This window comes from Solanum verrucosum, unplaced genomic scaffold (assembly GCF_900185275.1).
Source record: "Solanum verrucosum unplaced genomic scaffold, falcon-dt-bn FXZP01000032.1, whole genome shotgun sequence".
Lineage (NCBI taxonomy): Eukaryota > Viridiplantae > Streptophyta > Magnoliopsida > Solanales > Solanaceae > Solanum > Solanum verrucosum.
This window is the reverse complement of record NW_026020569.1, coordinates 1,396,946-1,420,850: the sequence shown is the minus strand read 5'-3', so window position 1 is coordinate 1,420,850 and position 23,905 is coordinate 1,396,946. Positions and strand designations below refer to the sequence as shown.

The 23,905-nt window shown below is 33.5% G+C and overlaps 4 protein-coding genes across 6 annotated transcripts; 1 reads left to right on the top strand and 3 right to left on the bottom strand.

Annotated features, from left to right (window-relative positions):
- Positions 1–6,682: 6,682 nt before the first annotated feature.
- On the top strand, positions 6,683–7,272 carry LOC125810740 (uncharacterized). The gene has a single exon (XM_049490222.1). It carries the CDS (start codon positions 6,777–6,779, stop codon positions 7,068–7,070), a length of 294 nt encoding a protein of 97 aa, XP_049346179.1. The 5' UTR covers positions 6,683–6,776; the 3' UTR covers positions 7,071–7,272.
- A 2,103-nt stretch (positions 7,273–9,375) lies between these two features.
- LOC125810742 (UDP-glycosyltransferase 83A1-like) lies at positions 9,376–11,001 on the bottom strand. The gene is made up of 2 exons (XM_049490223.1): positions 10,515–11,001; positions 9,376–10,284 (listed from the first exon to the last, which is right to left on the bottom strand). Exons 1-2 carry the CDS (start codon positions 10,999–11,001, stop codon positions 9,383–9,385), a joined length of 1,389 nt encoding a protein of 462 aa, XP_049346180.1. The 3' UTR covers positions 9,376–9,382.
- Positions 11,002–13,021: 2,020 nt separating this feature from the next.
- Positions 13,022–15,818, bottom strand: LOC125810733 (uncharacterized). 2 transcript variants are annotated; one of them, XM_049490214.1, is made up of 2 exons: positions 15,007–15,818; positions 13,022–13,363 (listed from the first exon to the last, which is right to left on the bottom strand). In XM_049490214.1, exon 1 carries the CDS (start codon positions 15,629–15,631, stop codon positions 15,008–15,010), a length of 624 nt encoding a protein of 207 aa, XP_049346171.1. In that variant the 5' UTR covers positions 15,632–15,818; the 3' UTR covers positions 13,022–13,363; position 15,007. The 2 variants fall into 2 exon arrangements, with proteins under 2 accessions (XP_049346171.1, XP_049346172.1); XM_049490215.1 differs by having other exon boundaries at positions 13,286–13,302; positions 15,007–15,812.
- Positions 15,819–17,510: 1,692 nt separating this feature from the next.
- Positions 17,511–23,690, bottom strand: LOC125810729 (folate transporter 1, chloroplastic-like). 2 transcript variants are annotated; one of them, XM_049490209.1, is made up of 11 exons: positions 23,444–23,690; positions 23,281–23,357; positions 22,257–22,333; positions 21,090–21,180; positions 20,430–20,520; positions 20,064–20,137; positions 19,749–19,859; positions 18,719–18,790; positions 18,520–18,540; positions 18,330–18,397; positions 17,511–17,866 (listed from the first exon to the last, which is right to left on the bottom strand). In XM_049490209.1, exons 1-11 carry the CDS (start codon positions 23,568–23,570, stop codon positions 17,734–17,736), a joined length of 942 nt encoding a protein of 313 aa, XP_049346166.1. In that variant the 5' UTR covers positions 23,571–23,690; the 3' UTR covers positions 17,511–17,733. The 2 variants fall into 2 exon arrangements, with proteins under 2 accessions (XP_049346166.1, XP_049346167.1); XM_049490210.1 differs by lacking the exon at positions 17,511–17,866 and adding an exon at positions 18,182–18,232.
- Positions 23,691–23,905: the final 215 nt, after the last annotated feature.

Here is a 23,905-nt window from a genome sequence, read left to right as displayed (position 1 = left end):
AAATCTATCTCTTATCGTAAATTTTTCATATATCTTTTTAATTATTGTGATTTATAATGCTTTTTACGTGATTTGCAAGTACATAATTTCATTTTTAAAAAAGCTAAAAATTTCATGCACAAAATTTTGATCAAACTTAAATTATTTTACTCTTAAAAAATAAAAATGTCATACAAATTAAAACAGATAAAGTATCATAAAGAAGAAAAACATTATTTTAAAAACATATTCAAAATGAAAGTAGAATAAACAAATTTACTCAGAGGAAGTAATATAATTATGCCATGAATGGACCAATCTGTATTAAAGTAATATATTATTTATATTACATTGAATATATTAATGCCTTTTAAATTTCTTCGTAATTTTTTTTTGCATATTCAAACTATGGATTTTTCAATGAATCATCTAAATACGTGATAAAATATTTATTTTAGACTCTTTATGTAGAAAAGTTTTGTGAGTATTCACAATTTACTATTACGTAAACAAGTTAATCACATAACACGTGTTTTCTCCTTTGAAAACATAGATTAATTTAAATATGTACGAGATTTCACATTTTATTTAAATTAATGCACATAACTAAAAAAATATATAATATATTTAAATGATTAATCTAAGAGAAAATTTCACAAATAGTCCTAAAATAAACTTAATTATGCTTCATAACTATAGTTTGTTAATCATGATTCATAGCTACATGTTAAGGGAGGACAGAGACGTACGATATTGGGAGAGGAAGGGAGAGAGGCAAGCGAGAGAGGGCATAGAGTAAAGAGAGGTGAATTGTATTTGTATATCTATCATATAATTATTGTATATATATATATATATAATTCATATTTGTATATGTATAAGAGAGGAAAGGAAGAGAGGAGAGAGGCACAAGTAATTATAGCTAAAATTAAGTTGAGAGTGGTAACTAATAAAACTATAATTATATTAGCTAATTAACTAATATATATTTACTTATTCACGTAATTTCTCCTTAATCTAATGCATAATATTACGGACCAAGAATTAGAAGGCTCTTGACATTATGGCCCATATATGGTATCTGTTGTCATTTGTCAGCCCACATACTTCACAAGTCCGGCCAATGTGATTGAACAAAATCATTCCGCCTCCCAAAATTTGGCTAACGCTACAATAAATGTAAGATATGACATATTAGACGAACTTTATGTTATTACCTTTTAATTAATTTAATGTGCTTTTACAATTTTATTTGTTTTAATTTATTTATCTGATTTTGATTTCATAACATGGAGTTTTAAATAAATAAAAAATAATTAAAGGGTTTAAACAAATATTCTTTTTAAAACGGACTACAAATTGAAAAATACCCTATTTCTTATTTATATACTAGTTGAATTAATTATGAAATTTTACAATTAGTTAATTTGTATAAATTGTAAGTATAATAAAGGGATTGTTAGAAAAGATAAAGTAGGGAAAATTGTATAAAATCTTGAGGAAAAATATAGAAATGTCTCCGACGCAAGCATAGCAACATTACAAGGGAAAGGAAAAATGAATAAAAATAAACAAAAGAACAAAAGAAGAGAGGAAAAAGGTATAACAAAACGACAAATGGGGAAAAAGTGTAAAAGAAGAAGAAACGCAGAAACAATTGTGCATGCGGGACAAAACAAGTGGGCTTATCAAATGGTTTAAAACCAAAAAAAAAAGGAGGCACCGATTATTAACTTATTAAATTCACGTGAACTCATCGATTAAATCGACTTATAACCGGCCGAGTGGAGCGGGTGTATTCATAACAATGGAATTCTATTGGAAAATAATGACTTCATAATTAATATGGAAACATGTATTACTACTATATTATGACGACAATGGTTTGATATATCATAAGTAATATTTTTTAGGAGTACTATTGAAGGTGATAATATAAAAATGTTGACTGAAGTAAAGTGATATATAGATCAGCAACCAAAAGTACTAGTTATTCTTTTCTAAAAAAATGTTTTTGTAATAATAAACAAGTATATATTATAAGGGAGGTAGCTCAGCTTGTGCACAATGCCGACCAAAAAACAAAAGGAATAAAGCAGACAAGTGAAACACATGGTGAATCGTAAATGTAGCTGCTGCTGCTATTCATAACTGATGTTGATGTATTCACTTGACGAAACATGATTATAAATTAGGTTTATAAGTTTTACGTATTTACGGTATAATTTTCTATATACATATCAAATGCTATTTTTTGATGTGTCATATTTTCCTAATAAAAACGATATACGCCCTTAAAAATTCTTATGAATTAGACAATGCATAAGTTAAGTTTCACCGATATGTCTTTATCAAATAGTTGTACATTATAAATTTTTGATGAGATGCGCGCTCATTGTCATTGTTATGTCAAAAGAAACAAAATTCAAAATCACATTCGGCAGTAGGGACCTGAATATATAGATCTATTACTATCATTCTTATAATTAGGGACAGAGCTAGAGTTTTGTATACGATAAAAAATTCAATAAAAGGTGGAGAGGGAGGGTTGGCACTAAATTAATTAATACTCCAATTGAATTATTAAAAAAGAGGATTTGAGTTGGAAAAAGACAACTTTAATCACAAGTTCGTGAAATATATTATAGTACAATAAATTGAGATTATAGATATCAATTATTTAATGACAGATGAAAGCACGAGCATTAGTCACACGTGGCTTACATGCCGTATATAGATAGCTAGGAAATCACATGCTCACATGTGACTAAATTGAAATATTTTGTGATTTTAAAAAAACTCATAATCATATTTCTATTAGCCAACAATTGAGATATATAATACATTGATATTGCGTCTATTCATTGTTTGTTTGGTATAAACACTCGGAGCGTGAATAACTTTTTTTACGTCCATTATATATATGGTTGAGATCGAGTTAGTTAAAACAATATTTGTGGTGTGAGGCAAAGGAAGAATGAAGGAAATAGAGCAGAGGAGCATGCAGGGAATGTGCAGAACAAGCTGTACATTTCATGCTGCTTCACTGTCTATACATTGTCACATGCCCCCTCTCTCTCAACACTTTATTTCTCTCTTCTATTTGCCTCTTACCTTAGCATGTGCAATATCCCATGTGCTTTTTCTTCCATCGGCCCACCTCTATGTGACAGTAGCCGAGTCAGAAGGGTGTCTGAAAAGATGGATTTGGGCCTAACTCAATCTCAAAAGTTAGCTTGTGAAGGGAGTATTGTTCAAATCCATATAAAGAGATCAAATTCTCATTCCTTTTCCGATGTGGGAATTCTTAACATAATTATTGTGTTCACGGATTTAATAACTTTTGTTCAAACTCTGTATATGACATTAATATTTAATGATCATGAAAAACCTAACTATTTTATGATCGTTATAAAAATTTATAAGATTTAAATTTTGAATTCGATTCTAAATGACGAAGATGAAGGCCCTTTGATTTTCCTCATGTAAATGGTCTTATTTGATGTACGTTTTTTAGGCATTGTTGGCCCATACACACATTCACATGCACCCTTACACAACTAGCTAACTAACTTTTCTTCCCTATTCAATGACTTTCTTGCCCTTTCTTATCTTTGCTTCACCTTTTTTATAGTCCTTCAAAAAAAGTACTCTCTTGTCTACCTTAATTTTAGATTATTCTCTACTAAAATGTTATAGAAATAAATGAATAACGGCTCCCTTTTTAATCTATCTAATTAACATGGTCAAGTTCAACGTCACTCGACGATTCAACATAATCTTACACTCAATAATGTATCAATTGTCATTACATATATTACTGTATTATGATATGATATTTTCTATACTTTATCATGCATTAACATTCTTTGGTTAACAAATGGACGTGTATAAATATCAAGCGTGAGTAGATTGACTATGGAGGGAAAAATATCTAATAAAATGGTCTGTGCAAAAGAGGAAAAAGGGAAAGAGCTAGAGACTCAAAAAGAGTGTTACAAGAGAATATCCTAAATAATAAAAATGACTTAAGAGGGAAAAGTATAACCTTTATTTGGACATTTATTGAGGGTAATTTGGGTACAAAAATAGAAGGTCCCGTCATTTCACATGTGATCTAAGCCAGCTTTCTCTGGCAAAGCCTTGTCCTCTAAATTTCTTTGTCAACTTGGATACATAATATTTTACCCTAATAATTACGTAACCAAATTGGTTTAGTTTTCTCACCAAATAAATACCTATATCGAGAGGAGTATGATAGGGCGGCTGAGATTTTTCCATCTCTAATAAAAAATATCGCCGTATTAATTTAACTATTTAATATGCAAAAAATAATAATCATCATTCGTGTAAAAACACCTTATGATATTTATTGATGGTAGACATATACTACATTAGGATGTGAAGAACTAAAAAGTTGTTCTTCTCTTGAGTTTGTTAATTTGGCACAAAAAACATACTCATGGAAAAAAGTTTGACTCATAGAGCTCAGTTGGTTTGGAGGGTGGTTATCCACACGGATGATCCGGGATCGATCCCCCTCAATGCCTTCTGAGTCGAGGGCTTGCCTAGTGCGGTTTACATCCCCTGTGTGATTTGCAGACTATTACACAGTGGGGGGTTTACCCTGCTCACCCGAAGGGCAGAGGCTGTGGCAGAGGTTGTAGCAGCTGCGGGTTATCCTGAGGTTCTAAAAAAAAAAAAAAGTTTGACAAAATTAAAAACAATTTTAATGTCTTTGCCCTAATTAGTGTATCCAGGAAGTTCATTCTTCTCATTAATCTATTTGACATAAATATCAAATCATAAACTTTAAACATATTAAATGTACGTAGATACTAATTAGTTCCATTTCAGAGTATAGTGTCACGAATTCAAATCTCAATAACTTTGTGTTAACATGTGAAAGAGAAGTACTTATTTCACATGAATTAAAATAACACGTCGTGGAGTTGGGACCTATTCTCATTTCTCATTGTTATAGAGAACCCAAATGTCATGGTTCATCAAGAAAAAAAAAGCGCCCATAAATGAACAGGACCATTAACTTTTTTTTGGGACCTTTCTATTATTTGTAATAATATAATAATGGAAACTACACGGCCTACAATTTTGTTAGTTTGGCTTTTACAAGTCCTAGTAGTTTGAATTTTCAAACAATTTTGAGATATTTTTGCTTTAAGATGAGTACTTTCGACTCTCGAGGAGTGACAAATGACAGAGTTAAAAATTTAACGAAGAGTGTAAATTTTTATCTTTTCGGTTACAAAATTTGTACGAATCACCTATGGTACAAATTTTTCAATAATTATAGGATACTACGAATTGAATTGTGCATGGCCAATAAGCCTAAATTCATGTGAAGTTATTAATGAACGCTTCTCTGGCAAGAAATGATTTTTGCTAAAGCCATTTATTATTTTTCGCTCGTGCTTTCTCTAGAACGTTGAGGAAATAATTAAGAAATTAATTGATGTCGACTTTTATTTCAATAATTCTGATACAGTTGCTATCTCAAATTTATAATTAATTATTTCTGTTGGTTTTATTTAATCCTATCACGTCAATTAAACGGTTGCAAATAGCATGCGTCCAAAAAATTTGTTGGAAATATTTTAGTGGAGGAATTTGACAGTTATAACTATAGTATCTTATTATGATGTCATATATTTTCTTGTTATTTATTCTTTAATAAATCTGTCCTTTTTATTTTTAATAGTAACAACTAACATGCGTTGTTTCTATTCTGTAGATAGGTAATGCAGAAACAAAAATTGAATTAAAATTACATTTATTAAATTTTTGTGGTATGTTTTTGTGTTGATTTTTACAAGTACATTACAATCTCTCCATTTCTTTTTATAGATATGATGATGTTTAAGGATTTACAAATCAAATTATCAATTAAATAAAGCATTTGATAGCATTAATCATACAAATTATTTTTCGGTTCTTGAATTGAATGTCTCACCAAACGATTTCAGATTTGAATCTCGAGTCAGCAAAAAAGAAAGACCACCAAAAGTAACAATCACCAAGATAGTCCTCGAAGAAAGAAGTCATTTTTAGGGTATTTTCGCTTCCAGTCACATTGCGCTTTTCAAGAATCAATTTGACTAATTTTTAAAACTAAATTAGATTACATTCATTCGATATTTTAAAATTATTTAAATTTTAGATATTAAAAAATTATATGAAAAGTACTATAACTTGCAACTTTTTCATATCAATATGATGAAAAAATATATCTTAAAGTGTTAATCAAAATTCATATAGTTTAAGTATCTTTATCTCTTCCTTAAATAAGTAAGTAATTATGAGTAGTTAATTAATACATATATACCTTCGTTAGAGTAGTAAAGTTGAAATAAAAATAAAGTCAAGATATTTATGTGATAAAGTTCGAATATGCTAGGATTTAATAAGGATTTTTATAGTTATATGTTCTTGTGAAATTTATGTTATTAAAAGAAGTAGAGATTGTGGCCAAAGAATTTTTCCTTTAAAGTATTCAATGATATTTGTTAGGGTTATAAATTATTATTCTTTTTTAATAAATATGGAATTTAAATTTAATTATTAATAAACGGATAAATAAGAACAGAGCGACTACCAAAAAGTGGTAATGGTATTTATGTAATTTATTGACGAAGGAGGGGCAATGATAAAAGCTTCCATTACTTAAACCCCCAAAACGCGTTGCTCTCTCCGTTATATTAGCACGGAACAGATTTAACGATTATCTCCCTCCGTTCCACCGGAAACTCAAATTCTTCTTCTCTAAGAAAGCAATTCTGATGGGTTCTCGTTCAAAATTAAGCTCCGGTAGCTTATCTATGAGAAGAACAAGAAGATCTACCACTCACAAAAAAACATGCAAATCTCAAAATCTTGTTGACGTTGACGGCGGTTCCGTTTCTGAAAAATTGGAGGCTCTGAAGCAGTTAATTCCAGCCAACAATGGTGAAATCAAAGCTGACCAGTTGTTCAAAGAAACTGCTGATTACATTGTTCTTCTCAGAACTCAGGTCTTCGTTTTACAGAAACTCGTCGATTTTTATGGATCAAATACCGATCAAAATCCTGTATAGTAACATTTAGCAGTTTTACCTCCCAAAAACTGAAAAACAGAAAGCAAAAATAAAAAAATTGCTTCAATTTTCTTCTTTCTTTTCCGTTTGAGTTAAATTATTTTTCTCTTCTTTTAATTAGATTCAAGCTATGTAAGGGTTAGGTGTGTTGCTGAATTTCAGGATTAAATAGTTACTAGTATGTCACAAAAGTCTTAATTAACCTTTCTATATTAGTAGTTCAATTTTTAACATTTTGTTACTATTCAGCTCTGTAATAGCCTTAATTAATTGGGAAATTATGAATACCCAAAGGATTTGCATTGTTGTTTAGACATTAATAGTGTACTAATTCTTTCATTTACTCCAAGTAGTAATTATACTTTATATTAAAAAAACAACACAGTTAACTTTTTAATTTGTCAATTTATATTTAGGTAGAAGTTTTAGTCACAAAAATATTTGTCTTTTTGTCATATATAGAATTAGAATGCAGACAAAAAATCTGAAGTCTTTCCATCAGAAGCCACGCCTTAGCTTCAGACGTGCTCACTGAATGTGAGAGCTGACAACAGATCAGCTAACTTAAATTTCAGATTTGATGAATTCAATATTTTATTATCAAAATTACTAAATTCAATTGAACATAATTTTTATACACTAAGTTAACGAATTAAATTAAAGAAAATGTGGTACCGGAAAATATGGCGGAAGTGGGGTGTAATTTTCTGAGTGTTTTCACATGATATCTCAGTGAAACAGACAGCTCTGCTCTTTCATGTTATGGCCTCACATGCTATGTTATGGACATCAGTGACAACTAGTACTACCAGTAGTAATACTAACGCTTTAAGGAACATGTGCACAACTCACAATCCCTACAATTTTTTTAAAACAAACAAAATAACAAGTCCAATTTTGGATTTCTTTCGTCTTTGAACTATCAAGAAGATTAAAGGGAATTTAACTAGAAGAGCCTAGTAACAGACAAATTGCAACTATTGTGATTCTAAAATTAAAATTAAAATTTAAAAAATAAGATCTGCATACACTGTGTATCGGTCGGTTCGATTTTAAAGTTAATCGATTTGTCTTATTGGTTATCGGTTTGTAGAAATGCTAAACCGTTATAGAACCATTAAAGTATTGGCTTATGGGTTATTGATCGTTATCGGTTCGGTTTAACCATTAAGATTTGACACAAAAAAAACATTTAAAATCACTTAAAAACAAGGTGGCAAACCAAATGAACCATGCACATGAGTTCACAAGTTACATCTTGCTCAAAAGCAAACATTTTTATATACAAAATGATATAAATATAATTATTTAATTTACTATCGGGTTATCGGTTAACCCGTTAAGAAAAAATTTCAAACTGTTAAGAATCGATAACCTGATAACAAAAAAATTCAAAACCGTTATCAAAACCACTAAACCAATAATCCATTATTAATAAACTAATAACTTTTTTTCGATTCAGATTATCAATTTTGATTCAATTTTAAACAAACTCTATCCTTCCAGATCTCATATTACAGTGTAGACGGTATAAATAAAAGTAGAAAAAGCAATCATTTTAACCAGCCATGACTATATATCGTCTTCTTTTACTTTTTTCATGTATTTTTCTGTAATGGGATTTTCAGGGATTGAACAGTTATGGAAGAGCAATAGCGATAACAGATTACACATAATTGGACATTTTTTTCTTTTTATTTTTTATTTTTTATCTTGTGGAACAAAGGGACCAAGTAGGTTCTTTTCTCAGAGAGATACCATAATGTTTTGTTTGATGAAATTGCAAACGTACCGTACCGACTCAACCAGAAGCTTCGTCTAGTATGGAGTCGGCTCGAAGCTCTTGAGCCGTGGCTTCTTTGTAGGAAAGGTCTTGGCTTGACATAGTATTAGAAAAATCGAAAAAGTATATATATAAAAAATACTCTTAATACGAAATTGTATAAAATGTCAGTTAATAATTTGATCTAAAAATGAATTTGCCGCCTATACTTTGGTCCCGTTATCCAAGTCTGAGTGAGGCTTTAGGACTAATATGCCTACCATTTCCTTAATATTTTTGGATTGAATGATCAAATTTTTTCGCATATTTGTCTAATCACACAGGAGATTTTCTCAATGAGGAAACAGAAACAAAATTAACTTGTTGATATAACTTCTTTAAACTTGGACGTATCACAGAAATGAAAATTTTCTCATGGGGACATTGATTGAACCAAAAACTAAAGGAAATAAAAAAGTTCACAAGTTAAACAAGTACTAAAAATCGTCCATATAGTATTCTTGAGAGTTATGGTCCCTGATTTTCCCAATTAAATTGAACCTCTTTGAGTCTTGATCCAGTCAATAAATTTACCAAACATCTTGTTAGAATTTCCTCCTTCTTTGACACTAGAATTAACCTTTGCTTGAAGATCTAAAGCCCTTTCTTTAAATGTTTCATCTCCAAATAACTTATCCATCTTATTTTTGAATTCTTCTTTTCCAATAACTCCAAATTCATTTTTGTTAAATCCCAATCCAACTTTCCAAACATCACAAATGTAACTCTGATTGAACAATTGGTCAGCAAAATAAGGCCAACACAAGAAAGGCACCCCATTGCTTACACTCTCCACAGTCGAATTCCATCCACAATGACTCAAAAAACAAGCAATAGAAGGATGTGCTAGCACTTTTTGTTGAGGTGCCCATTTCACTATATGGCCTCTAGCACCTACTCTGTCTTTGAAACCTTTGGGATAAGCACTATCGTCCCCATCCAAAATTAAATCTTCTCGAACCACCCATAGGAATCGTCGTTTGGATGATTCTAACCCCAGTGCTAGCTCCTGGAATTGAGTTAAATCCAAGATTGTAAAGCTACCAAACGCTACGTATATGACAGAGTTATGTGGCTGTTGATCAAGCCATTTTAGACAATTCGAGTCTTCGGGCCAGAAATGCCCTGCTGATGATCCTAATCTGTTGCTTGCCAAAAGAGGCCCTATTGGTGACACTTGAGGAAACATGGCAAATGCCCCAGGCTCCAGTTCCTTTGCTGAGTTACAAATGATCCAATCTGCGAATTTCACTCTTTCATTGTTGTCTGCTACGAGATCCATTATCATTTTCCTCATTGCTGGATCAGGGAATGTAGCCCATGTAAAGTCTGATGGATTCATGATGGGCATGTTTGGTGATAGCTTAATCCCCTCTGCCCTCAATATAGCTCCTGAAATGCAAATTTTGTTAAAGATTATACAACTAAATTAGATACTCACAACTTCCTTCCGTGCACAAATATAGATTCATTCTTCGTCATTTGTAATTATTCAAACATACTTCGATTAATTTTAAACACAACCTTTTCTAGCTACAAACGTCTAATTATAGGCTTTCGTGATGTAAAGTATTAAAGTGCGATGAAAAAACTTAAGCTGTTAGAGAAAGGACGTAGCTCACCATCTTTATCTATGATTCCATCATCGATTAGTTTCGAGACGCTAAATAAAGACGCTAGCGTAGCAGCAGCAGCAGGCCAGAATGCAGCGCTTCTAATGTTCAATTTTGCAGCTACTTCCAATGCCCATCCCATATTCTCATCAGCTATAACACATGAAATTTGTGAGTCATTACTATTAATCATATTAATGACTTCCATAAGTTTCCCAGGCATAACTTCATTAATTGATTCTGTCAACTTTTTAAGGTCTGTTCTGTCTTCATGAGGTTCTAATCCATCTGGGATTGAAATTAAACTTATCTTGTCTTGTACGTCATCGTTTTCGGATAATGACTTGATCACTCTTTTATGATTGAATTCAGAGTTAACAAAAGTGATTTTGCAACCAAGCTCTTTGATTAACCATAACGAAAGTTCCATTAATGGAAGAACATGGCCTTGTGCTGGATAAGGTATAGCTACAATATGTGGAATAAATTGCACCATTTTTTTGGTTTTGTTCTTTCCTTAATTCTCTGAAGATATTAAACATCTAACTAGTTGGTGCTTTATATAAGGGACCCTAGAATCAAGAAATATGTTTTTTTAATAGAATTCAACTTTATATTACAACAATAATATATTCAGTGCAATCCAACAAAGCAAGCTTGAGAAGAATAAATTGTACGCAGACCTTATCCCTACTTTGGAGGTTGAGAGATTGTTTTCGATAGACCATCGGCTCAAGGGAAAAATAATCCAAAGGAGTGAAATAACGGAAATGAAGAAGCCATGATAAAATACAATAGAAAACATGACAAATCATACTGACTAGTAGTAATTACAACAAAATAATGTTATAGTCGAAGTACAAAAAACAACAAACTGTAACTGGAATTGAAGGCAATGAAACTACAAGAGTTATGCTACGACTACTAGTATGGAAGGATAAACAAGACAATGCTCTACTAGACTACTACATACTAATCTTCTACCCTAATTCATGCCCTTCACAACCTCTTATCTACGTTCACGTCTCCGGTAAACTAAAATTACATCATGTACAGTCTAATAATCTCTTTCTAATACTTCTTCGATCTGCCTCTACCCGTCTTGAAACTATCCATAACATTTTATATAACATGTTATAGTAAGTAATTCACTGCGTGCTTTATTTTTTAAGTTACTGATTCAACATTTTATGTATTATGGATGGTCACATACACAACAGAAGTCAGGAGCCACCAATATTTGATACTTATGAGTTCTGAACTTATCATCAAATTCATAGCTCATCTTAGTTATTGATATGTTCGCTTAATTATTTGTACATTTTTAATTATTGAATTTCCTAATACAAATACATATGGTACTTTAAGCAAAAGCTATTGCATCTACCTCCATCCCTGCACGTATATGTTACGTTACTATCTTTTAGGTAATTTGATAGTATATATTAATATGGAGAATATGCTGTTTGCGCAGTTGCGCACCTGATGTATTAAAAAGATTGTATTTTGTTCTTGGAATATTAATATTTACTTATTGTATTTTTCCAAGAGTACATGGACTTAGTGAATTATTAACGCTATTGGATAATAATATAATAGAGATATATAATAATTTGCTGATGTTGTTTTCCCAAAATGTTTGATACAAAGCATGTCAATTGGCGTTATCAGAATGCCCCTATGTCTGTGCTTTGAAGTGAATGTTCTCATCGACTAAGCTCAAAAACTTCAATTTCATCGATCACTTGTTACTTCCTCTTGTTTTCTTCTTAGAGCACTGTTTGGTATATTATAAGCAGATATTTTTCATCTGGTGTTTGTTTGGTTTGAATAAACAAGTAATATGAATTTAAAAATTAAGATTATTACTAGTACAATGAAATCTCATTTTCCCCCTTTTGATTTTTCCGTCATATCAAACATCAGAAAATAAAAATAATTTCCTCTTAAATATAGTCTATGACATACCAAGTACACATTTTTATTTTTGTGTTGCATGTACATCTTACTGCGTGAAGTAATTGAAGTCTGCCAGTGACTAAGGGTGTGTTCGATACGAAAGAAATTGTTTTCTGCTTTCATAATTATCTTCTTGTATCCAATTAGATAGACGCCAAAATGTACCATGCCAAATATAGAATCTTTAAACAAACGTTGGATCTTTGTCAGATTATTCTTCGTAGGACGGAAAATAAACCAAATACTTGCATCACAATTTCAGTCGAATTTTTTTACTTCCAACAACAAGAGAAACTTGTTTTGGTGCGGAACTAAGAGTTTGAAGTTTTATATACTATATATAATAATAAATAATCTTTTAAACAATTAGGTCATCATCCAAATGATATCTACCGTCTAAAACAAGTTAGTATGATTTTCAGTTTAATGTCACTGATGTGAGTTATTGTTCTGGTAGGAACTAAAACAAAAACATTAATTCATTAGCTTGAAATGTGAATTAGAATCGGACAAGTCCAGCTTTGTTCACTATGTGTGTCAACCTTGTCATGATAATCTCAACCCAACTGTATCCTAGATAATTAAAAGAGTACAAACTGATCTAACTGGATTGGAAACTAATCCATAGTTGCAAAATATACCATAGCCTTTTCAGCTCACTATCTATCATACCTATAACAACGTGAATTCATTATAAGATGTCAGTTCTCAACCAAATAGCTCTACAATGTCCTAGGAGCGTCACCGTCTCCTTTATTTTCAAAACAGAAAAGCTAGCCTTTGAGCTGGTTAATGCATGCTCAGTAACCATGAACCTCCCAATCACCAAATGCAGATTCTGTTACAAAGTCATGACCTGTTAGCTCCCGATCTTTGTTGCAGAAATACAATCAATGGATCTGTACAAGCACACAAAAGATAGGTAAGCTTTAGTAAGAAAGAAGGGCATTTCCTTCTCTGTCCCAAAACAAGAATGATAAATTGTTTACTTAATACAAAAAAAAAGACAAAATTATGTCATCTCATCTTCAAATAGAGAGAGGTGAAGATGACACAATTCCATTCCATCTCATACAGTTTGAGATAGATGAAGGTTAAACCTCCAAGGGACTACATATCGTAGTATTAAGTATCTACAGTTTGCAGGTTAGTAGATGTTATTCACAACAAGCTGATACATAAATAACTAATTACAAGATAATTAAACCTTTCACATAGCGCTCTCCTAAAGAAAAGATATAGCTATTGTTGACCAAATCAAATTAGATAGACACTGATAAGTTAATACTAGTAAAGATCAGCTACATGCTGGGTAAAACTAATCAAACGGAAGTATTACTTTTTTGGTTATAGAAGATCAAACAAGGGAAAATGCACAGTGAAGTCAATAGTCACTTAAATTCTCCCACTTGGAAAACTGAGAACATTTTCCCCATTCATTTTTATTCTATCAGTCCCCTTCAACATTTGTGTACATAGGTTGTACTGAAAACCATATTCACAACATGTCGAATCCCCTTCAACTATTTTACCCTACAATTTATCAGAGAATCGGTATGTAATGAAGAAGCTTTTCATAGTCTTCAAGATGGGCTGGAGGAACATGCAGGAAATATATGTGTCAACAGAGCTTCAAGTGAAGGATAGCCTTGGTGCAACATTAAGAGTTGCCATCATGTGACCAGGAGGTCTATTAGACAAGCGGTGCAAAGAGCCATTTGCAGAAGTGCTAGTAGGTAAAGCAGCATACAATCAACCCAATCTGTTCCGACCCACCACCGAACTCTATGCATAGTGAAAGCTTAGTGCACTGGGCCCCTTATTTTTTCAACAAACTTCAAACAACTCAAACTCTGTAACCAGCCTTCTAAACTTTGAGAGACATTACAAAATGTAGATCATAGCAAATCCACTAATCTTCGATCAGGCAGCATATTATGCCACCGAAGATCCGCGCTTCATGCATAAAGTACTAAAAAGAAAAGATGACACACAACTAGTAAACTCAACCTTCCCTCACCCTAAAACAATTCATTTGCACCTAAAACCTAATATCATATACAAGAAAGATTCAGCATTTCCAACTTATGCCTCCACAGAGGTTTGTACAATTGTACCTTGTACTAGAATTTTAAACTAATTCATAAGATACATTAGAATACTGAAAATACAAGCAAACCACGCAGTGCACTAACTATATTTTGGTGTGGGATGATATTAAGATGTTGAAGGACATGCTTCAAAATTGTTATCCAAGAAAGTGCATCAATTGACCAACAAATGAGAAAACAGATATATGTTGCATATGAGACCAGGACATATAATAATTATGTGTGTACTGCAAGACAACACAACCAAATTAGAAACCAAGATCTGTCTAGCTTCAGAATGCATAACAATTATCCATATATTTGTAGAGAAAAAAAACTAAACTACTGGTACAGTACATTTATTCACCTTGGCGCATTCCCTATTACAAGAACTACATCCCATGATTCAAATTCATTAGCAGGATTTTGATTAAAATGGCATGAACAATTACCTCACTCCATAGTGACTTTGGCTCCAACCGCTTTCATCTTCTCAATAATTTTCTCAGCCTCCTCCTTCGTAACCCCTTTCTTCAAACTAGCTGGAGCCTTTTCCACCAAATCCTTAGCCTCCTTGAGTCCCAGATCAGTAAAAGATCTCACTTCCTTGATAATCTTAATCTTTGCCCCGGCATCGAATCCCCCTTCAAGCTTCAAATCAAACACAGTCTTCTCTGCTTTCTCTTCCATCTTTCCCGCAGCTCCTGCACCCTTTCCCTTCATCCCTCCAGCACTAAATCCCATTCCGGGCATCATCATTGCCATTACAGGCATCTCTTCAATACCCATTTTCTTCCTTAGAACCTCCCCCAAATCCGATACTTCCAGCAACGTTAGACCCGAAATCTCATCGACTATCGCAGATACTCTCTCGGATGGAACCGGCTTCGACTCCTGAGCTGATGTTGTGAAATTTGAACTAATTAACGGTTTAGTGAAGCTGTAGAAATGGGTTTTGGATAAATTTTGAATCTTGGACTGTGGAATTCGTGAATGCACATAAGGTGTTTGACATGTGGAAATAGTTCTAGAACGGCGAGACAGCGAATGATTGATAAATCGATTAAAGCACCTCATGATTACAGAATCTTATAGCATAAGAACTTCTGCCTGGACTTTGTAACGGCGCCGGAGACGGTGATTACGGTGGGGGGTTTAAGCGGTCTGGGAGAAATACCAAGGTTGGGGAAGTGAGGTTTTAGGCCTACTAGCATACACTTGGGCCCCTTAGGTTATGGAAACGCTATTCATGACTTAAAAACAACGGAAAATGGTCAAAAATATTCTTACACGATTCGAAATAGCTCAAATTTACCCTTAAACTATATTTCGGCTCAAAACTATTCTCCCCGTCAAACTATTGGTTCAAAAATATCCTTCTTATTAACGAAAGTTGTTAGATGCTACGTGGATGCCACATTGCATGTCAATACTAATTACTCTTTTTTTCCATTGCAAGATAGACTAAATCCCTACATTTTAATTACTTTTTTTCCCCCTCATTTCATTATTTTCCAGAAACGATTTCACCCCTTCTCCCTCATTGAAGTATGTTATTGAACAAGTAGAGTTTATCACCACTAACCAGAAAACATTCAGCAATAAAACACCAACAATCGTAACTTGATAAACCAATTTGCAAAATGAGGAACTTTAACAGTGGAAGCAAATATTTGAACTTCATATAAAACATGTTGAGCACAAAACACACTACTCCAAATACAAAACCCACCACTAGCTTGTTGTTTGTTAAAAACCAGCAGAGTTGGTCAATAGCTGGAAATAAACTAAGTAAAGAACTAATGAAGAAATAGAGAAATTGAAAATAAACTTCACAAAAGCTGGACATAAACTAAGTAAAGAACTAATAAAGAAATGCATTACCAAACATTAAGTAAAATCTGGAAATAAACATCACAAAATCTGGACAAAAACGAAACTTCAATGAGGGAGAAGGGGTGAAATCGTTTCTAAAAAATAATGAAATGAAGGAAAAAAAATAGTAATTAGGATTTAGGAATTTAGTCTATGTGGCAGTGGAAAAAAAGAGTAATTAGTATTGGCATGCAATGTGGCATCCACATGGCATTTAACAACTTCCGTTAATAAGAAGGGTACTTTTGACCCAATAGTTTGACAGGAAGGGAAGTTTTGAGCCGAAATATAGTTTAAGGATAAATATGAGCTATTTCGGATAATTTAAGGATATTTTTGACCCTTTTCCGTAAAAACAATGTATTTTCTTCCTGTGTTTTTGCTTTTACATTTATATTCAAAAGTAAATACTGTTTTGACTTGACGTGAAATTTAAGGAAGTTTAGAAAATTTTTACACAATCAAGAAAATATAGTCTAGAATGATTTTGTTGTACGTGATAGGTAGAAAGATCCCTATGAACTTAACCTTGTCTCAACTTACAAAGTGTAAAAAGAATGTTTTACGCAATCCTTCTTCGAAGAGCCAGGAATAGTTTAAATGATAACACATGTCCTTGACCTTTTCACATTAATTTCTTCAAGTTGGTAAAGCATGTATCGTCACTTCTGTCAATTCCAATATAATAACAGTTCCAACAAAATCACATTTGAGAACTGGCAATTATATATTTGAAGCTGAACTGAAAGCACCCTGTTATACTCAGAATTGGGCTGTCATTTATTCCTCAAGACACTTTTTCTTTCAAAAAATTGGCAGCATGTACAATGCAACTAGAACATTTTTTCCTCAGCCCAAAATTACAGAGCATCAATATTGCTATCGCAAATAAGAACAAAGATTAATCGAGAGAGGAAAAACGTTGATACATTTCTTCCACTCAAACCTTTCAAACAACCAACATGCATTTCAGTAACAAGGTTTACATACATTATTATTAGGTGTCGAAGCATAGCTTCCATCAATTAATTCTTGCTACAGCAGCAGTTTAAACTTTCGTGAGTACTTGAACAAAGTCTCAAAAGATTATTTCTTTTCTCATAAATTACAAAGACTAGAAATATAGTACAATTACACCACACCAGCCATTAAATTGTCTCCTGTTCACATTCTCCTAAATGGCATCTTGTTTCTATTTGTACTCCTGTCAAATCTGTGAGTATACTTTTTCCAAAAATAGTTTCAATAGTGTAGAATCCTAATTGCTACAACAAGAAATTGGAGGCAAAAAGGATGGAAAAGAACTAATACTCTCTCCTAGACATTTTTAGCAGGTTTAGGACATTCTCATAGACAATGAAGGTAATCGAAGCTGCAGGGGCATTTTTCAGCACGTTTGCTGTGATACCTCTGTAGAAGCCTCGTATGCCCTCAAACCTGTAAGCTCAACAAGAAAAAGAAAACGAAATAAGAGGATAAAATTAAGGGGTAGGTTTACCAATAAGGGGGTTCTACTACGATTTTGATGACTTCTATTGTATGTATTAGATGATGGATGGAGGCAGGATGGAAGAAATTTAGGATTGAGAGAAGACTTGGAAAATTTGAAACATACAATTTGCTTCCCCCGCGTATCCTTTTAAGTTGAAGTCTGCTTTTAAAGAGTTCAATAATCAACCAGAAACCTTTTTCTAAACTTAATGATCTTAAAAAAGAATTTTGAATTTCTTCAGCTTTTGTTTGTTAGTTTGATTCCCTGATACTGAAAGCCAGCGTTGCAATCGATGAACTTGCATTTAGATTCTGAAAACATTTCAAATATAAAGCAACTTAATGTTTGGCGTTCATGTATATTTAATCAAGTGCATAGGCTGTAAAGAAGGCTGAAATTCATCCTGACCTTGCAGTTTCCTTCACAACATGCCAGCTATCCATGTATCTTGGAACTCCAGTTGTACTTGGTCGTTGCTGTTAGAGAGAAGATAGACCTTTAACTACTCTACAGAAAACTAAAATCACCACTAGATGCCTGTCTACTGAGAAGAGTTGTATCAAGTGTCACGTAAGGCAGTAATATGAAAGGCAGTTACCTGCAATCGGGATCGCACAACCTGAAAAGGTTTCATATAAATACATAATTAGTTAAAGAGAAAAGTGATGGAGCACAGGGTAAAAGATTGTTAGAACAAATTGGCACATGGAGATGAGTGCTGCATAATGCTCAAAACTCCCCGAACCCATATTCCCAACAATAGAGATAAGAACAAACTTATCACACCCCTAACATACCTGAAATGGGTATGTTGTAAGAATGGCTGCCAACTTAGAAGAAGCTCCTAGTGTTGCATAGTCAACTGAATCCTGTGAAAGAAATGTAAGAGCAAATACTGAGGCGTAATGTTCCCTCTTATTGGGAACTGATAAGGCCAACTTTCTACAGCAAAGTATTCATATGAAGAAACTAATCATAACAGCAGCCACAATATCATTTACATTTGATAGTGTTCTTGAGTAATGATCAACCTCCAGACATGGTACAACCAAATTCTTTTCCATTTACCTTGAGAGCCTTAATGAAATCTTCTTGCTTTTCAGATAAAAAAAGAAAATACAGTAAATCACCATTTAGCAGCACACGGGTTTTCATAAATTGATCAATGAGTGGCAGTTCACTGGTTCATAATAAATCACCTCTCACCACATAAAACAATACGAAGAACCTTATAGTCAGTTTGGAAAATAATTGAATCATTCTTCACTCGGATCTGCTTATCTAAGAAAAATATCCCCTTTTACTTTTACTCAAGTAGTTTTTTCTCTTTTCCTTTTTTCTTATTATATTTATTTTTTAATGGGGAGGGGAAGAAATTGGACAGGCTAGTGCCACTTTGCTTCAGTAAATAAGGTAGATACAGTTGTTAAGGGACTGAAAAAGAAACCTTATGTGCCTTAGGATAATCGTCGACATGATATACAAATAATATCTTAGTTGCTCAAGAAGAAAGGTTTGAAAAGTTTCCGCTTCCAAGATTTCCTAAGACACCTACTTAATGTTTCTGCACAAGTAACATAACGAAACAACAAGGAATGAGAGCACATAATACAAGAGTCGGACAGTATATTCTCATCTGTGCCATTTGCCCACTAACTTAAAAAATCCTGCCTAACCTGTACTCATTCTTACTCGTCTAAGCACATCTGAATTCCAATATCTAATAATACATAAAAGGATCAATTTTGCTGGTCATCCAAAGATTAAAACAGCTATGGAATCGATTGCATACAAAGAAAGCAATACACATTGGTTCTAGAGCCTCACCAACAAGTCAGCAGCTGTGGCAAGAGGGTTTTCATTCTCCTGAGCTTTCGAGCTAAGGATGACTTTGCGAAATTCCTCATATGCCGTGAACTGAATAGCACCATGTGTAATCTGCTTAAGCAACAACAGACCAGCGTGTTTCATGAATGAATGGTGACACTTCAGCATTAAATTTGTTGTGTATTGTATAGATAATCTATCCAAAAAGTTAGATATACTATGATGGTTAACTTCAAAAAATTTATGTCAAGATAAGATCAAATTCATTTACAGGATCAGATTATGGGGAAGAATGGAAGAGAATGCAATTCTAACCAGAAATAGGCTTGGCATAAGCCCCTTGTAAAGTGCCCTCCATCCTTCTTCTTTGATTATGGTTCTTAAAGCATCTGATATCCATATACAAAAAAGTTCCTATGAACTTAATAAGTAGGATAGTAAATACAAAAGAGGCTAGTCAGAAAACTGAATGTGCATGCACATAAAAAGAGAGCAGAAGTTGCAATAGAACCTCAGTAAACAAAAAGAGGATACACAACTATAGAACCTCAAAATTGCAGAAATAAAGGTAGGATTCTTATATAAAATTAAGATGGAAAGAAGTAGTCCTAGCGTGCTCAAAGTTAGATGAAAGCACAATGAAACAAGATGTTGACAAGTTAATACGAGAGTGAAGCAGACCATGAAATCCGGTGTATGGACGAGTCTGATTAGGAGTCTGAAGTTGCAATCTTGTTTTCACAAGCCAAATAGGGTTGGTGCAAAAACAGACCTGAATTCCAACAAACACACCTTTTAAGATATGACATAGTCTGCAATATTAGAGGGATGTGCTTAAAGTTACTAAAATAAGCAAGCCACATATTTTGTCCACCTAAATAATAAGTCATCAATCTGTTGTCATCAGAACTGATAAAGCGGGGAAAAGGTTGTCCACAAAAAGATCAACACAATCAAATTTGTTTGTCTATAAGGTTCTCCAGTTCCTATATTTAACTAACACGTAATGTGTGGTTTGCCAATGATGGGAATCAATAACTATTTTTTTTATGTTGGAGTCCAAAACAATAAGTTTATTACTCGACCTTGCCTTCCATTGAAAAAAGAAAGATTTCACTTTGGTCACACTTTTAAGTTTTATCAACAGTAAAAGTAAGGGATTCGTCACCAGCAAGCCAACTACAATTGCACTCCTACAAGGACTACGACAACAAATAAAGAATCACATTCAACTATCTATATTTGACACTCCTGCCAAAAGCTGGTCAATTGAATGCTGAACATTTGAACACGTGAAGTACATTGTTATTTCATTAAAGCATCAGAAATTTGATTACTGACCAGCGCTCCTGCTTCTGCAGCTGAAGCAAGGTGAAGGCCTGGACTCAGCTCCTCCCTGTTTCTTAGATACCTTTGCTTAGCCTTGCTATAGCTACGAAAAGGAAATTCCGAGAAAGATGTTACAGTTAGAGAAAGATGTCTCTCAAGCTAGAAATTTAAGAAGCATCAAAGTGAAAGCAACCAACATATTTGGTTGCTTCTTACAGGGAGACATTGTTTCTTACAAACAATCCCAACAACAATAACAACAAACCCAATGTAAGCCTGTGCTATAAAAATCAAAAAGCTCTAAGGTCTGCTGGGGCTTTAAGCGCAAACAAAGTGTGGGCTTTAATGAGAAAAGGTGCAAATGGAGAAAAAATACATGTTTAGTCCAAGACTAATAATTATAAGCATGAATGACAAATATATGAACAAAGAAATTGAAAAAATTACGATAAAATGAAATATCAATTGTTAAATATAGCCTCTTCAGAAGAGGCTCATTGGCAAGAGAAAGACCCTAATGACAACATTGAAGCACACATTAAGCCCAGCGAAGTGCTCAACACATTTTGAGCCTCGCTTCAGGACTTAAGCGTGCCTTAGATAATACTAGTGTAATCCCACAAGTGGGGTCTGGAGAGAATTGTGTGTGTGCAAACCTTACCCCTACCTTGTGAAGGTAGAGAGGTTGTTTCCATTCGACCCCCTGGCTCAAATAAAGAAAAGATAAAGAAAGGAAAAGAAAAGAAAATAGAGAAAGGGAAAGCATTCCAAAGCAGTTATGAACACATAAAATACGAAAGTGAAGAAGCTGGTGGCAAATAATAGGAAAGCATTACATAGCATTCTGAATTAAAGGAACAGTAACCACAGCTAAATAACACTCTAACCCAGAACAAAAAACAACAAATAATAACAAAAATCGACGAACAAAAGCAACGAGAATAATACTAATACTACTGGTATGAAAGGAGACGTGGATACGGTGCTCCAAATTACCACCAAGTCTATCCCACCGGAAAGTGAGACAATACTCAACTACTAACTAATCGTCACCCTAATCCACGACCCTCCATATCCCGCCCCTATCTAAGGTCATGTTCTCGGTAAGCTGAAGATGTCTCATGGCAAAAGATGCTACTTACCAGAGCTTTGTCAACAAAAGAAAAAGATGTTACTTACAAGAAAAAATATAAACCCCATGAAATAGTTGACCCAAGAACAGCAGGGTAAAAGCCAGCATAAAGTCCTCTAAGACCCTGATAAGACAACATTATAGCTAAATAAATAAGTCATCTTGGTGGAAAGGTGAGAACATATACGAGCAATAAGGCAAACATTCAACAGTCTGCAGCATAAAAACTCAATAGGGGGCAGCAGGTAAAGGAGTTTCATCTTCAAAACCATATGTCAGTGGTATGTTTGATTGTGTTTGACAAAGTGTGATGGAGTTTCTCACTATGATTATGTCATGAGGCTGACTGAATAAACTCTACCTGTGAGAACAGGTAAATGAAACAAGAAAGCACTCGATCAAGATTTGAAGTAAATCGACGTGTCCAAGAAGACACCTCACTCAACTGTTGACATTCAAATTAAGGACTTAAACCATATTTATAAGAAAACAAAGGACTTAGCTTTCCAGTTGGAGTAGCCATATACAAACTCTACTAGGATACAATTCCTCTCAAAGGTTCCAAAAAGATTCTTGAGGGAGTGAATGGATATTGTTACCGACTTACCGTGGATTGAATATCATAACGTAGAGAATATGATAACAACCATAAAACTCCACAGTTATCAGTTGTACTAGCGCCAAGACGAACATGGTCTCATTTCTTCTTAGAAGGATACTTACTGAAAACATCCATTTAGATACATGATACATCAAAGTAAGGGCATCCACTCAACAATAAACCATGTGTCGTTTCCTAATCGAGGATAGAACATATTTGTTTAAACAGTGTTGCATATACATATTTCCTGAAGTTGATATTACCTATTTGAGAAACCAAAAATTTGTGAAACAAGCATCCTTAACACATTATATGATTTGTCTTTCACCAGAACTACCAACTATATGAATTGAAAAATCAACTTCTTTTTCGAATCATGAACTAAAAGGTGAGTTTTGGAATAGTAACAATGCATATGTAGATAAGCTTCAATATTTGAAGAAATTGGAAAGATTCAGAAAAAAACAAACCTCACTTCGAGCAATGGCAAACAAAGCGTGAGGAGTGTTCCGATAGGCCGGGACATTGGAGATTCTTCCATCGTAAACTATGATTAACATATACAACAAATCAAGCTCCAAAGAAACAACAGGAGATCATTCATTTGCTATAGCAGGAAAGCATAACACTTACCCTGGAACCGGGTACGAACAACATCAAGGGGATGAGAGAATGTGACAGTAGCAAGGCCCGCAGCAGCACCGGCGGTGGCATTTTCCCATTCCCAGTCTGCCGATGGCAAAGCTGCCATCTTTTTCATGGCTCTGTCAACCGTTGGCTTCCCTTTCCCCCTGGTTCCCAACGCTTTTCTTTTTGCCGTCTATGCAAAATGAAATGAGGTGGACCTTCCTACGCAGACGAAACGGTGTTGTATTGACCTACTGGTCCAACATGTCAACAGCTTGCGCCTGATCAGTTATTGTGGAAATTTTGAAACAAACAAGAAGTGTCAATTACAACTACTTGCATTATTATTAGAGTAAATTACATTAAACACTATCAGTTAGTACAACATACATTTTGTATTTAAAAGAAAAAAAATACATGAACGGACATTTAAATTTACCTGTAAAATTATTCACACATTGATTTTTT